At 42.9% G+C, this 15,832-nt stretch overlaps 1 protein-coding gene across 1 annotated transcript in view; it reads left to right on the top strand.

Annotated features, from left to right (window-relative positions):
* Positions 1-3,131: 3,131 nt before the first annotated feature.
* Positions 3,132-15,832, top strand: part of Naip6 (NLR family, apoptosis inhibitory protein 6) — a 35,496-nt gene continuing 22,795 nt past the window's right edge. Inside the window, exons 1-5 of the mRNA NM_010871.2 lie at positions 3,132-3,764; positions 4,214-4,313; positions 11,468-11,549; positions 12,670-12,721; positions 15,280-15,399. Of these exons, the coding sequence (NP_035001.2) occupies positions 3,197-3,764; positions 4,214-4,313; positions 11,468-11,549; positions 12,670-12,721; positions 15,280-15,399 (922 nt within the window). The 5' untranslated portion in view covers positions 3,132-3,196. The remainder of the gene's footprint in view (positions 3,765-4,213; positions 4,314-11,467; positions 11,550-12,669; positions 12,722-15,279; positions 15,400-15,832) is intronic.

Below are 15,832 nucleotides of genomic sequence, written 5' to 3'. Positions count from 1 at the left end.
AAGGGCAATTTTCAAATTCATCTGGAATGATAAAAAGCCTAGGATGGCAAAAACTATTCTCAACAATAAAAGAACCTCTGGTGGAATCACCATCCCTGACCAGAGCAATTGTGATAAAAAATGCATGGTACTGGTACAGCAACAGATAGGTAGACCAATGGAACAGAACTGAAGACCCAGAGATGAACCCACACACCTATGATCACTTGATCTTTGACAAGGGAGCTAAAACCATCCAGTGGGAAAAGACAGCATTTTCAACAAATGGTGCTGGCACAACTGATGGTTATCATGTAGAAGAATGCGATTTTTCCATTCTTATCTCCTTGTACAAAGCTAAAGTCTAAGTGGATCAAAGACCTCCACATAAAACCAGAGAGACTGAAATTTATAGAGGAGAAAGTGGGGGAATGCCTCAAAAATATGGGCACCGGGGGAAAATTCTTAAACAGAACAGCAATGGCTTTTGCTGTAAGATCAAGAATTGACAAATGGGACCTCATGAAATTGCAAATCTGTAAGGCAAAAGACACTGTCAATAAGACAAAAAGGCCACAAACAGATTGGGAAAGGATTTTTACCAATCATAAATCGGATAGGGGACTAATATCCAATATATACAAAGAGCTCAAGAAGCTGGACTCCAGAAATTCAAATAACCCCATTAAAAATGGGGTACAGAGCTAAACAATGAATTCTCAAGTGAGGAATACCGAAGGCCTGAGAAGCACCTGAAAAAATGTTCAACATCTTTAATCATCAGGGAAATGCAAATGAAAACAACCTTGAGATTACAACTCACTCCAGTCAGAATGGCTAAGATCAAAAATTCATGTGACAACAGATGCTGGCAAGGATGTGGAGAAAGAGGAACACTCCTCCACTGCTGGTGGGATTGCAAACTTGTTCAACCACTCTGGAAATCAGTCTAGCGGTTCCTCAGAAAATTGGACATAGTAATACCAGAAGATCCAGCAATACCTCTCCTGGGCATAGACCCAGAAGATGTTCCAACTGGTAATAAGGACACATGCTCCACTATGTTCATAGCAGTCTTATTTATAATAGCCAGAAGCTGGAAAGAACCCAGCTGTCCCTCAACAGAGGAATGGATACAAAAAAAATGTGGTACATTTACACAACGGAGTGCTACTCAGCTATTAAAAACAACGAATTTATGAAATTCTTGGGCAAATGGATGTATCTGGAGGATATCCTCCTTAGTGAGGTAACGCAATCACAAAAGAAGTCACTTGATATGCACTCACTGTTAAGTGGATATTAGCCCAGAAACTTCGAAAACTGAAGATACAATTTGCAAAACACAAGAAAATCAAGAAGAACGAAGACCAAAGTGTGGATACTTCATTCCTCCTAATAATAGGGAACAAAACACCCAGGGAAGGAGTTACAGAGACAAAGTTTGGAGCTAGGACAAAAGGATGGACCATCCAGAGACTACTCCACCAGGGGATCCATCCCATAATCAGCCTCCAAACCCAGACAGTCATATGCCAGGAAGATTTTGCTGAAAGGACCCTGTAATAGCTATCTCCAGTGAGGCTATGCCAGTGTCTGGCAAATACAGAAGTGGATGCTCACAGTCATCTATAGAATGGAACACAGGGTCCCCAAAGGAGGAGCTAGAGAAATTACCCAACGAGCTGAAGGAGTCTGCAACCCTAGAGGTGGAACAACAATATGAACTAACCAGTACCCCCAGAGCTTGTGTCTCTAGCTGCATATGTAACAGAAGATGGCCTAGTCAGCCATCATTGGGAAGAGAGGCCCCTAGGTCTTGCAAACTTTATATGCCCCAGTACAGGGGAACGCCAGGGCCAAGAGGTGGGAGTGGGTGGGTAGGGGAGCAGGGCAGAGGGGGGGGGGAGGGTATAGGGAACTTTCAGGATAGCATTTGAAATGTAAATAAGGAAAATATCTAATAATAATAAAAAAAGCGTTTGGATCCTTTAAGAGGCGGGGCATGGTGAAGGGTGTGGGCCACTGGAGACTCTATAGCCTGGTGCCACTTCCTATTCGCTTTCACTGCCCCCTTGCTGCTGATGCTCTGTGACCAGCTGGCTTCCTGCTCCTGCCAAGCCTTCCATGCCACCTTGAGATACAGATCTTCATACTGTAAGCCAGAATAAGCCTTCTTTTCTGTGAACTGCTTTTGTCAGGGTTATTTTATCCCAGCAACAGAAAAGGTAACTCCAGGCTGTGCGAGGGGAAATGAAAGTAACTAAGCCTAGCCTTAGTCTGTCAAGGCAGGGCCAGCTCCTTCTCTACAGGGAAGGAGCAGGAAGCTAGCGTTGGGTAACTGTGTCTATAGATAAGAACATGACCTTTGTCTCACAATTACAAAGGAGACTGTAAGTGTGTATGTCAGGGACTGCAGGGATGCATCAGGACACAAGGGTAGAAATAACTAGTCAAAGCGCTGAGGAGCCTGGGGGTTGACAGAACTCCAGGCAACCATTGCTGGGAGGGGTTGTACAGTCATGAGAACTCTTTACTGTGCATTGGTGGCATCAAATGTGTCAGCACTGCAAGATGGAACCCTCCTCTAGGTGTTATATGAAAGAGTATGCTTTGTTTGAAAGTCTCATTTTAGTTAGGTATGGCACATACCTGCTAATCCCAGAACCTGGAGGGCAGAAACAGGAATTGTTTCCATCAGATTGATTGGGTGTATGCAATAGCAGGGGTGGTGGTGGGGGTGGCGGTGGGGGTGCGGTGATATTTTTCTTGGTTGGAAATTGATGCGAGAGGGCAGTGGTGCCACCCCTGGGCTAAGTGTGGCATCCTGGCACAAACCTTTAATCCCAGCATTCCCGAGGTAGAGGCAGGAAAATCTCTGACTTTGATGCCTCCCTGATCTACAGAATGAGTTCCAGGACAGCCAGGGCCACACAGAGAAAGCTTGCCTTGAAAACCAAAATAAATAGATAATTAAAAACAGAAAGAAAGCAAGGTAAGAAACCACAGAGAGTAAGCCTGTGAGCAGCATCCTTCCACAATCTCTGCACTAGCTCTTGCCTCCAGTTCTTCCAGCCTTGACTTCCCTTGCAGATGAACCATGCTTGGGAGGAGAAATAAACCCCACCCCCTGTGAAGCTTTGGTCATTGTGCTCATCATAAGAACTTGAGAGCTGCCTCGAACACCCAAGAACTGCTCACCTTTCCCCTTTAGAAAATGGCTGAGCATGGGGAGTCCTCCGAGGATCGGATTTCTGAGATTGATTATGAATTTCTCGCTGAGCTCTCTGCTCGTTTCGGGATGAATCTAGTTCAGCTGGCAAAGAGCCAAGAAGAAGAAGACCATAAAGAACGGATGAAAATGAAGAAAGGTTTTAACTCACAGATGCGCAGTGAAGCCAAACGACTAAAGACCTTTGAGTCCTATGACACGTTCAGATCATGGACGCCACAGGAGATGGCAGCTGCTGGGTTTTACCACACAGGGGTGAAACTTGGGGTTCAGTGCTTTTGCTGTAGCTTGATCCTCTTTGGTAACAGCCTCAGGAAGCTTCCCATAGAGAGACACAAGAAATTACGACCAGAATGTGAGTTCCTTCAGGGAAAAGATGTTGGTAACATTGGCAAGTATGACATCCGGGTGAAGAGTCCAGAGAAGATGCTGAGAGGTGGCAAAGCAAGGTACCATGAAGAGGAGGCCAGACTGGAGTCCTTTGAGGACTGGCCATTTTATGCCCATGGGACATCACCACGTGCACTGTCAGCAGCTGGCTTTGTCTTTACAGGTAATTGGATTCCATTTTGTGAGGCATTTCTGAGGTATTGAAAGTTTAGGTTCCATTTTGTGAGCAATATTTTGTAAGTGAGCATTCACTGATGAAGCGTGTTATATTAGACATAAGATGTAGTTCATTAAATTTTAAGTAACAAATTTCCTTCTGCTTTAATATATATTTAGTGTAGCATTATTGGTTTGCTATATATCTATACATATACATACACACATGCAGCCATGTACTTGCCTGTGTATTTAAGTAAAATGTAACTTTTCTTCAAATATAGACCTTAAATGTACCAGCAGTGGGCTGTGGGTATGGCTGAGTGCTAGAGCACTTCTGTTACCCCTACATAGAACAGGCATGCTGGAGTCTGTCTTGTTCTGGTGCAGTATAGCCAGCTCCAAGACACAGCTGGTGCCATTGCCCGCCAGTCACACCCTTTCCTGCATCTGTAGGTAAAAGGGACACTGTGCAGTGTTTCTCCTGTGGCGGAAGCTTGGGCAACTGGGAAGAAGGAGATGACCCCTGGAAGGAGCATGCCAAGTGGTTCCCCAAGTGAGCTTCAACTGCTTTATTCTTAAAGTGTCCCACTTAAAAAAAATGTTTTAAATGATTTATGCTACATGTGCACACAAAAGCATGCACTCGAGCGTGTGTGTGTGTGTATCTGTGTGTGCGTGCATTTGTGTGTGTGTGTGTGTGTGTGTGTGTGTGTGTGTATACCACAGATCCCAAAAGAGGGCATCAGAGCTCCCGCATATGGGGTTACAGATGCTTGTGAGCAGTTATGTGGGTTTTTAGAACCCACCTCAGTTCCTGTGGAAGAACAGCTGCTATTGCTCTAAACCACAGGAGTCACCACTCCAACTTTAGCCAATTTCATGGTTTTGGTTTGTTTGTTTGTTTGCTTGTTTGTTTAATTTTATGTTCATTGGTGTCTTGCCCACATGTCTGTGTTGAGGTGTCAGAAGCCCTGGAATTGGAGTTAGAGACTGGTGTGAGCTGCCATGTGGGTGCTGGGAATTGAACCCAGGTCCTCTGGAAGAGCAGCCACTGCTCTTAACTTCTGAGTTATCTCTCCCAATCCTCAGGGTCAGGTTTTAAAAAAGCAAAACAAAACTAGAGACCAAAGGGCCACATTCTTGGAGCTTCTCTTTGAGATTTATAACATTCCCTTACCTGAATTAGGATAACTGGAGATCTTCTCAAGCAAGACTTTGTCAAAGTGTGAAAATTCTGAATCACTTGAACTTAAACAGCTCCCCTAAACTTAGTTAATATCTTATATAGATGTATGTGTGTGATGAATCTAGTGTGTGTTTGTATGGAGAGTATATGTGTATGTACATGTGTGGGCTTAGGAAGCCAAAAGCTGATGGAGGAGGGCATTTTCCTGATCATTTTCCCCTCATTTTTTTAAACCTCAAACCATTTTTGTTGACACAGTAACACAATATTCTTGCCTACCTGACACCACCCTCCCATTTACACACACACAAACACACACACACACACACACACACACACACACACACACACACACACACACACACACACACTAGTCCTCTGTCCCTTCCTAGATCAGCCTGAGATGAACAGCTGGTGATGCCACCTGAGACTGTGTTGAGGTCCTGGCCCCTGCTGCTGCTAAGGTATGAGGCCTGGAGCCTTTTGGAGTTTGAGGGCTGTGTAGAGCTGGCCCCATATGTCACTAACTGCTGCACTTGAGAGAACTGTCCTTGTCTCTGCCTGGCTAGGGCAGTAGGGAGCAGCCTGGCACCTCTCTCAGAAAGCACAGTAGAGCTGACCTTGGTTTCATGGGTTGCAGATGAGCCAGCTCCAAGGGCATGAGCTTGGGAGAGCCGGCCTCACCCCTCACTGGCCATATGATAGTGTGGGGTCTCAGGTAAGATGCTCCCTCCCATCCACTCCTTGCTGCCTGGGGCAAGCTGGAGAGCTGGCCCTACTCCTAACTTGGGCAACGTGAGAGAGCTGACCCTGAGGTCATGAGAATGGGAGAGCATTCCCTGCCCCTCACTGGCTGCAGCATGTGAGAGTGGGCCCTGCACATGGCCTGGGCAGCACAGTAGAGCTGGCCCTGAGGATGTGTGAGAGCAGAAAAGCTGGCCCTGCCCCTTACATTGGGTGGGCTAACCAAGGCAGTGTTGGGGATCTCACCTTGGTGATGTGGGTGCAGGAGATCTGGCAGGCTAACCACCTAGCTCAGTTAGTACCCACTCCCAGATCCAGGGCTTTGAGTTGGTCCAACCCAACATCTATTCCATCTATGAACTTCTGAAGCATGTGAAGGGGCTGGTTCTGCAGGTCCAAGGCTGCAGGATCTCCACGGCACAGAGCAATACCACAATATCCCTGAGGAATCCTGGTGAGGATCTAGTACTCACAGTGTAGCAGTACTTGAAACAGACCAATGGCTCCTTACAGTGAACATTTGCAAGGAAAGATATGTGGACTACAGGGCACACTATGGGACACACTGTGACATATCACAGCTTCCACAACAAACTTTTGTTTTCATTTTATTTTTTGATTTTCTCTTAGGAGGGCAGTTGCAAGGGCAGATACAAAGGGATAGGGACATAAGTGGGATTGGGGTATATGATTTAATATTCACAAAGAATCCATAGAAAGTTAACAAAAGTACATCAAATAAAAAGTTTTGTTTTGTTTTTAATAAAAGAAAATGTTTACTTGAGTTAAGGTTATGAAGGAATGAAAGTCTGTCGTGGCAGAGACTCACGGCAGCAATTGACAGGCATGGTGGCCAGAGGAGAAATGAGAACTCACATCTGTAATAGCAAGCATCTAGGAGAGGGAGCACATTGAGAATAGCAGGAGAGTCTTCCCCCCAGGAACATACTTCCTCCAGCACGGCTGCACCTCTAAAACTACTCAAACAGTGTGATCAACTAATAAGTGGGCTAATATCCACTTATCAGTGAGTACATATTGTGTGAGTTCCTTTGTGAATGTGTTACCTCACTCAGGATGATGCCCTCCAGGTCCATCTATTTGGCTAGGAATTTCATAAATTCATTCTTTTTAATAGCTGAGTAGTACTCCATTGTGTAAATGTACCACATTTTCTGTATCCATTCCTCTGTTGAGGGGCATCTGGGTTCTTTCCAGCTTCTGGTTATTATAAATAAGGCTGCTATGAACATAGTGGAGCATGTGTCCTTCTTACCGTTTGGGACATCTTCTGGATATATGCCCAGGAGAGGTATTGCTGGATCCTCCGGTAGTACTATGTCCAATTTTCTGCGAAACCGCCATACTGATTTCCAGAGTGGTTGTACAAGCTTGCAATCCCACCAACAATGGAGGAGTGTTCCCTTTCTCCACATCCTCACCAGCATCTGCTGTCACCTGAATTTTTGATCTTAGCCATTCTGACTGGTGTGAGATGGAATCTCAGGGTTGTTTTGATTTGCATTTCCCTGATGATTAAGGATGTTGAACATTTTTTCAGGTGCTTCTTTGCCATTCGGTATTCCTCGGGTGAAAATTATTTGTTTAGCTCTGAGCCCCATCTTTTAAGGGAGTTATTTGACTTTCTGGAGCCCACCCTCTTGAGTTCTTTATTTATATTGGATATTAGTCTTCTATCTGATTTAAGATAGGTAAAGATCCTTTCCCAATCTGTTGGTGGCCTTTTTGTCTTATTGACGGTGTCTTTTGCTTTGCAGAAGCTTTGCAGTATCATGAGGTCCCATTTGTCAATCCTCGATCTTACAGCACAAGCCATTGCTGTTCTATTCAGGAATTTTTCCCCTGTGCCCATATCTTTGAGGCTTTCCCCCACTTTCTCCTCTATAATTTTCAGTGTCTCTGGTTTTATGTGAAGTTCCTTGATCCACTTAGATTTGACCTTAGTACAAGGAGATAGGAATGGATCGATTCACATTCTTCTACATGATAACAACCAGTTGTGCCAGCACCATTTGTTGAAAATGCTGTCTTTCTTCCACTGGATGGTTTTAGCTCCCTTGTCGAAGATCAAGTGACCATAGGTGTGTGGGTTCATTTCTGGGTCTTCAATTCTATTCCATTGGTCTACTTTTTCTGTCGTTATACCAGTACCATGCTGTTTTTATCACAATTGCTCTGTAGTAAAGCTTTAGGTCAGGCATGGTTATTCCACCAGAGGTTCTTTTATCATGTTTAGGTATGGGCCTTGAATTCATGATCTTTCCAATACTTTTATCATGAATGGGTGTTGGATCTTGTGGAATGCTTTTTCCGTATCTAACAGGATGATCATGTGGTTTTTTCTTTGAGTTCGTTTATATAATGGATTACATTGATGTATTTTCGTATATTAAACCATCCCTGCATCCCTGGAATAAAACCTACTTTGTCAAGATGGATGATTGCTTTGATGTGTTCTTGGATTCGGTTAGCGAGAATTTTATTGAGGATTTTTGCATCGATATCCATAAGGGAAATTGGTCTGAAGTTCTCTATCTTTGTTGGATCTTTCTGTGGCTTAGGTGTCAGAGTAATTGTGGCTTCATAGAATGAGTTGGGTAGAGTTCCCTCTACTTCTATTTTGTGGAATAGCTTGTGCAGAACTGGACTTAGATCTTCTTAGAAGGTCTGGTAGAACTCTGCACTAAACCCATCTGGTCCTGGGCTTTTTTTTGGCTGGGAGACTATTAATGACTGCTTCTATTTCTTTAGGGGATATGCGACTGTTTAGATCGTTAACTTGATCCTGATTTAACTTTGGTACCTGGTATCTGTCTAGAAATTTGTCCATTTCATCCAGGTTTTCCAGTTTTGTTGAGTATAGCCTTTTGTAGAAGGATCTGATGGTGTTTTGGAGTTCTTCAGGAACTGTTATGTCTCCCATTTCATTTCTGATTTTGTTAATTAGGATGTTGTCCCTGTGCCCTCTAGTGAGTCTGGCTAAGGGTTTATCTATCTTGATGATTTTCTCAAAGAACCAGCTCCTCAATTGGTTGATTCTTTGAATAGTTCTTCTTGTTTCCACTTGCTGGATTTCACCCCTGAGTTTGATTATTTCCTGCCATCTACTCCTCTTGGGTGAATTTGCTTCCTTTTTTCTAGAACTTTTAGATGTGTTGTCAAGCTGCTAGGGTGTGCTCTCCCCACTTTCTTCTTGGAGGCACTCAGAGCTATAAGTTTCCCTCTTAGAAATGCTTTCATTGTGTCCCATAGGTTTGGGTATGTTGTGGCTTCATTTTCATTAAACTCTAAAAAGTCTTTAATTTCTTTCTTTATTCCTTCCTTGACCAAGGTATCATTGAGAAGAGTGTTGTTCAGTTTCCACGTGAATGTTGGCTTTCCATTATTTATGTTGTTATTGAAGATCAGCCTTAGGCCATGGTGGTCTGATAGGATGCATGGGACAATTTTAATATTTTTGTATCTGTTGAGGCCTGTTTTGTGACCAATTTTATGGTCAATTTTGGAGACGGTCCCATGAGATGCTGAAAAGAAGGTATTTCCTTTTGTTTTAGGATAAAATGTTCTGTAGATATCTGTCAGATCCATTTGTTTCATAACTTCTGTTAGTTTCATAGTGTCCCTGTTTAGTTTCTGTATCCACGATCTGTTCATTGCTGAAAGTGGTGTGTTGAAGTCTCCCACTATTATTGTGTGAGGTGCAATGTGTGCTTTGAGCTTTACTAAAGTGTCTTTAATGAATGTGGCTGCCCTTGAATTTGGAGCATAGATATTCAGAATTGAGAGTTCCTCTTGGAGGATTTTACCTTTGATGAGTATGAAGTGTCCCTCCTTGTCTTTTTTGATGACTTTGTGTTGGAAGTCGATTTTATTCGATGTTAGAATAGCTACTCCAGCTTGTTTCTTCAGACCATTTGCTTGGAAAATTGTTTTCCAGCCTTTCACTCTGAGGTAGTGTCTGTCTTTTTCCCTGAGATGGGTTTCCTTTAAGCAGCAGAATGTTGGGTCCTGTTTGTTTAGCCAGTCTGTTAGTCTATGTCTTTTTTTGGGGGGAATTGAGTCCATTGATATTAAGAGATATTAAGGAAAAGTAATTGTTGCTTCCTTTTATTTTTGTTGTTAGAGTTGGCATTCTGTTCTTGTGGCTGTCTTCTTTTAGGTTTGTTGAGAGATTATCTTCTTGCTTTTTCTAGGGCGTGATTTCCGTCCTTGTATTGGTTTTTTTCTGTTATTATCCTTTGAAGGCCTGGATTCATGGAAAGATAATGTGTGAATTTGGTTTTGTCGTGGAATACTTTGGTTTCTCCATCTATGGTAATTGAGAGTTTGGCCGGGTATAGTAGCCTGGGCTGGAATTTTTGTTCTCTTAGTGTCTGTATAACATCTGTCCAGGCTCTTTTGGCTTTCATAGTCTCTGGTGAAACGTCTGGTGTAATTCTGATAGGCCTGCCTTTATATGTTACTTGACCTTTCTCCCTTACTGCTTTTAATATTCTCTCTTTATTTAGTGCATTTGTTGTTCTGATTATTATGTGTCGGGAGGAATTTCTTTTCTGGTCCAGTCTATTTGGAGTTCTGTAGGCTTCTTGTATGTTTATGGGCATGTCATTCTTTAGGTTTGGGAAGTTTTCTTCTATAATTTTGTTGAAGATATTTGCTGTCCTTTGAGTTGGAAATCTTCATTCCCATCCACTCCTATTATCCATAGGTTTGGTCTTCTCATTGTGTCCTGGATTTCCTGGATGTTTTGAGTTAGGGTCTTTTTGCATTTTCCATTTTCTTTGATTGTTGAGCCGATGTTCTCTATGGAATCTTCTGCACCTGAGATTCTCTCTTTCATCTCTTGTATTCTGTTGCTGATGCTCACGTCTATGGTTCCAGATTTCTTTCCTAGGGTTTCTATCTACAGTGTTGCCTCACTTTGGGTTTTCTTTATTGTGTCTACTTCCCTTTTTAGGTCTAGTATGGTTTTGTTCATTTCCATCACCTGTTTGGATTTGTTTTCCTGTTTTTCTATAAGGACTTCTACCTGTTTGGTTGTGTTTTCCTGTTTTTCTTTAAGGACTTGTAACACTTTAGCAGTGCTCTCCTGTATTTCTTTAAGTGAGTTATTAAAGTCCTTCTTGATGTCCTCTACCATCATCATGAGATATGTTTTTAAATCTAGCTCTAGCTTTTCGGTTCTGCTGGGGTGCCCAGGACTAGGTGGGGTGGGGGTGCTGCGTTCTGATGATGGTGAGTGATCTTGATTTCTGTTAGTAGGATTCTTACATTTGCCTTTTGCCATCTGGTATTCTCTGGAGCTAGTTGTTATCTTTGTCTCTGGTTAGAGCTTGTTCCTCAGGTGATTATGTTAGCCTCTATCAGCAGACCTGGGAGGCTAGCTCTATCATTAGTTTCAGTGGTCAGAGTACTCTCTGCAGGCAAGCTCTCCTCTTGCAGTGAAGGTGCCCAGATCTCTGGTGTTCGAACCTGCCTCCTGGCAAAAGTTGTGTTCCACTCACCTTAGGTTTTAAGATCCCGTGGAGGGTCCTGTGTGGGTCCTTGCGGGTGTCTGGAGACTCCCCGGGCCAGGGACCCTGGTGCTGCAGTGGGCCGGAAGGGACTTGAGCCCCGGATCAGGCCGGGCTATCCAAATAAAAAGTTTTAAAACTAAAAATGTCCAAAAATGATTAACACATTAGAAATATACATTGTGATAGAGGACATGTCTATTACACTATTGGAAAAATGGTCAATTGTGCTTTTTGTTACAGATGTGAATTTCTTCAAAGTAAGAAATCCTCAGAGGAAATTGCCCAGTATATTCAAGACTACGAGGGATTTGTTCATGTAACGGTAATTTACAACAGCCAACTTTTTCCAAAATCTTCTTACTGCCTAATGTCTGAGGTGAGGTGTTTTGTTTGTTTATTTTTAAGATTTATTTTATGTATATAAGTATATAGTAGCTGTCTTCAGGCACAACAGAAGAGGGCATCAGATCCCATTGCAGATGGTTGTGAGCCACCTTGTGGTTGCTGGGGATTGAACTCAGAACCTCTGGGAGAGCAGTCGATGCTCATAGCTTTTGAGCCATGTCTCCAGCCCCCAAATGTTTTTGTTTTTGTTTTTGTTTTTTATGGTTTCTGTGACTTTCTTCCTTTCTCCTTCATCCTTCTGCCTCTTACCCACAGAGTGTGGCAAGGTTAGCTCATTGTCTTGCTAAGCTAGAATCTTCTAGTATTGGGTTGTTCTGTTTTGTTTTCTGGCTGGCTTTGGACTGTTTCTGCCTGCCCTTTGATGAGAACATGGTGTGAAAAATCAGGAAAGAGGGCTCTTCTTCAGGAACAAACAAAAATAAAATAAAATAAAATAAAATAAAATAAAACACACACACACACACACACACACACACACACACACACCCCTTAGTGAAGTTTCCCTAGATAGCACATTGTTTAATTGGCAGGTGCCTCTGAAGTTTGCTCCTCTCTGTGTCTTAATTCTGCACTAATTAAAATGTATCTGCAGTAGGTAATCTAGTTCTGTTTTTCAGCTGGGTGTTTTGTATGAGTGACCTTGACTGTGGTTTCCACTTGGCTACAAGTATATAACACTCACTATTGTTTTGCACTGAATAAAAAATTTTCCAAGGGCTAGATAGATGACTCAGTGGTTAAGAGAACTGACTGCTCTCCCAGAAGTCCTGTGTTCAATTCCCAGCAACCACATGATGGCTCACAACCATCTGTATTGGGATCTAATGCCCTCTTCTGGTGTCTGAAGACAGGTACAGTGTGTGTATATATATATATATCCTTTTAATTCTTTTCTACAATAGTAGCAATATAACCAAAATTAAAGGTTTGTTTCACCAACAACTCTGTTGCTCTAATAGAATTTCATCTTCAGTTGAAGCTCATACATACATGTATATTTTATAAATCAATTTAAAAGACCTAATTTCTTTCCTCAGGGAGAACATTTTGTGAAGTCCTGGGTCAGAAGAGAATTACCTATGGTATCAGGTAAAACCTCAGACTCTTTGTCTGTTTCTTGATTCAAAAGTAATTATCCCTGCCCTACCACTCACTGTTGCAGTAATTTCCAACCCAAAGAAGAGTGTATGAAAACCACAATTCCGTTATTGTATTTATGAGCTATAGGCCTAGACTGGGGAGATCTAGCCCTGTACTAAATCGCTGTCCTCTTCCACCTGCCAGCTATGAGACCTTTTGCTACGTGCAGTTTTTCCTGTCCAGGAAGGTGGTTTTCTCCAGGCTTACTTCCTCCTCTTCCTCTGTCCCCTCGCCTCCTCCTTCTCTCTGTCCCTGCCCCCACTTTCTACTCCATCCACCTTTCTCCTTCACAGCCCAATCACAGCCTTTATTGACTAGTAAATGGGGAGAAAGTTCCCATGAGATCACCTGAGTAAGAGATCAACTGCTTTTCGGGGGGGGGGGGGCTTGGGAGGTTGGGGGGCAGCCTTCTTGAGCAAGCAGAATTAGCATCAAAATACAACCAGCATCAGGGCAACCCACAACACACAACCCCAGGTTTCAGTTCATCTTTATTCATTTAAGATCTTTGCAGATGCATCAGAACTACAAGGCCTTAAGCTTTACAAATTTTTCAAAAGTAACATGTAAATTAATAACTCTCAATGAATATTTACTTTTTTTACATCATGTTCCATATAAGTTTTAAAAGCTAAGAATTGAACCCCATACTCTGTAAGAGTCCTCAGTGCTCTTAAACCCTGAGCCATCTTTCCAGGCCCCAGAGAGAGAATGAATCCTGCATTACATTTTAAAACGTTAATCATATACAGAAATGGATAGAAAGCGTGGAGTACCCCAGTCTTTGCCTCTCTGCTCCAGCAGTTATAACATACTTGCTTTTGGATCTTTTATTCCTTCCTGGTTTTCTTTTTCTTTTTCTTTTTTTCTTTTTAAAAACTATATTATATTCATTTTTATTTTTTCTTACTTTTATTGGTTATTTTATTTGTTTACATTTCAAATGTTATACCCATTCCTAGTTTCCCCTCCACAAGTACCCTATCCCCTCCTCCTTCCCGCAGCCTTTATGAGGGTGCTCCACTCCCCCACCCCCACTCCTGCCTCAGTGGCCTAGTCCCTATCCTGGGTCATCAGACCTCTACTGGACCAAGGGGCTCCCCTCCCAGTGATGCCAGATAAGGCAGTCCTCTGCTTCATATCTAGCTGGAGCCAGGGGTACCCACTGTGTACTCTCTGGTTGGTGATTTAGTCCCCGGGAATTCTGGGGGTTCTGGTTGGTTGATATTGTTGTTCTTCCTATGAGGTTGCAAACCCTTTCAGCTTCTATAGTCCTTGCCCTAACTTCCCCATTGGGGTCCCTGGGCTCAGTCCAATGTTTGGCAGTGTACATCCACATCTGTATTGGTCAGGAATTGGCAAAGCCTCTCAGGAGACAGCTGTATCAGGCTCATGTCAGCAAGCACCTCTTGGCATCTGCAATAGTGTCTGGGTTTAGTGTCTGCATGTAGGATGTTTTGGGTTAAGAGCTTCTTACATTTTGTGTCTTCTTTGACTGTTGTGTCAATGTTTTCTATGGCATCTTCTGCCCCTGATAGAGATTGTCTCTTCTATCTCTTGTATCCTGTTGGTGATGCTTGCATCTATGACTCCTGATCTCTTTCCTAGGTTTTCTATCTCCAGGGTTGTCTCCCTTTATGATTTCTTTATTGTTTCTATTTCTGCTTTAGATCCTGGATTTTTGTTCAATTCTTTCACCTGTTTGGTTGTGTTTTCCTGTAATTCTTTAAGAGGATTTTTGTTTTTCCTCTTTAAGGGCATCTACCTGTTTTCCTGTGTTCTCCTGTGTATCTTTAAGGGAGTTATTTATATCCTTCTTAAAGTCCTCTATCATCATCATGAGATGTGATTTTAAATCAGAGTCTTGCCTTTCTGGTGTGTTGGGGTATCCAGGGCTCACTGTGGTGGGAGAGCTGGGTTCTGATGATGCCAAGTAGCCTTGATTTCTGTTGCTTATGTTCTTGCCCTTGCCTCTCACCATCTGATTATCTCTGGTGTTATCTGGTCTTGCTGTTTCTGACTGTGACTTGTCCTTCTTGTAAGACTGTGTGTCAGTATTCCTGATAGACCAGTTCTTTCTTGGATGAATTTGGGTATGGAGAGCTATGGCACAAGGTCAGCTCCTGGGTGCAGATGGACACTGTCCTCAGCTCTTCCTTGATTCCTGTGTCCTGATGGTTCTGGGCTGGGCCCTCTTGAGCCAGGATTTTGAGCAGAAGTGGTGGTCTTACCTGTGCTCATAGGTGTATCCGAAAAATTGGGAAAGCAGATCTCTTCCAGCAGTATTTGGGTATGGAGAACTGTCTCCTTCCTGTTTTTCCAACCACCTGCAAAGGTGATGAAAGCACAGGTCATCAGATTACTACACAAACACAAATGCACACGCGTGAATACACACACACACACACACACACACACACACACACACACACACACACACGATACCCAGAGTTAACTTGAACTTTGCTATCAAAGCTGATGGTCTTACCTCCATTTTTTTTCCTGAGCTTACTGCAATGACAGTGTCTTCACTAATGAAGAACTAAGGATGGACATGTTTAAGGACTGGCCCCAAGAATCACCTGTGGGTTTTGAAGCTCTAGTCAGAGCAGGCTTTTTCTACACTGGTGAGTCAATATTTCCTGTCTACTAGATGTTCTAATCCCCATCATTCCTAATAGATCCTTTCACTTCTCCATAAGACCTCCACTTTCCCACAGCTCCCTTGGTGCTCAGCTGAGGTCTAGGCTGACAATATCCAATCCCTCTTATCCAGTAAACCACCTCCCCTGCTCCCTAATATTTCTTCAATCAGAACTTTTAGGGATAAACCTACCTTTAAAAGTTTCTAAGAAATATGTTGTTTTCCCACTACGAGTAGTGCCCATTTAAAGAGTTGGGGTTCCCCAGGGCTGGGGAGATGGCTCCCTGAAGGTTCTCTCTCCTCACATTCACTCACCCTTGACTTTTCAACTCCCATTCTAGACTCGTTGTAAACTCTAGACCCCAGAAGCTTTGGCCAGACAGACAAGGAAGCTGTTCTGCTTGAACTGTACAGTG

The sequence above is a fragment of the Mus musculus genome, chromosome 13 (assembly GCF_000001635.26).
Source record: "Mus musculus strain C57BL/6J chromosome 13, GRCm38.p6 C57BL/6J".
Taxonomy (NCBI): Eukaryota; Metazoa; Chordata; class Mammalia; order Rodentia; family Muridae; genus Mus; species Mus musculus.
The sequence above is the reverse complement of the archived record's forward strand: the minus strand, read 5'-3'. Positions and strand labels throughout refer to the sequence as shown.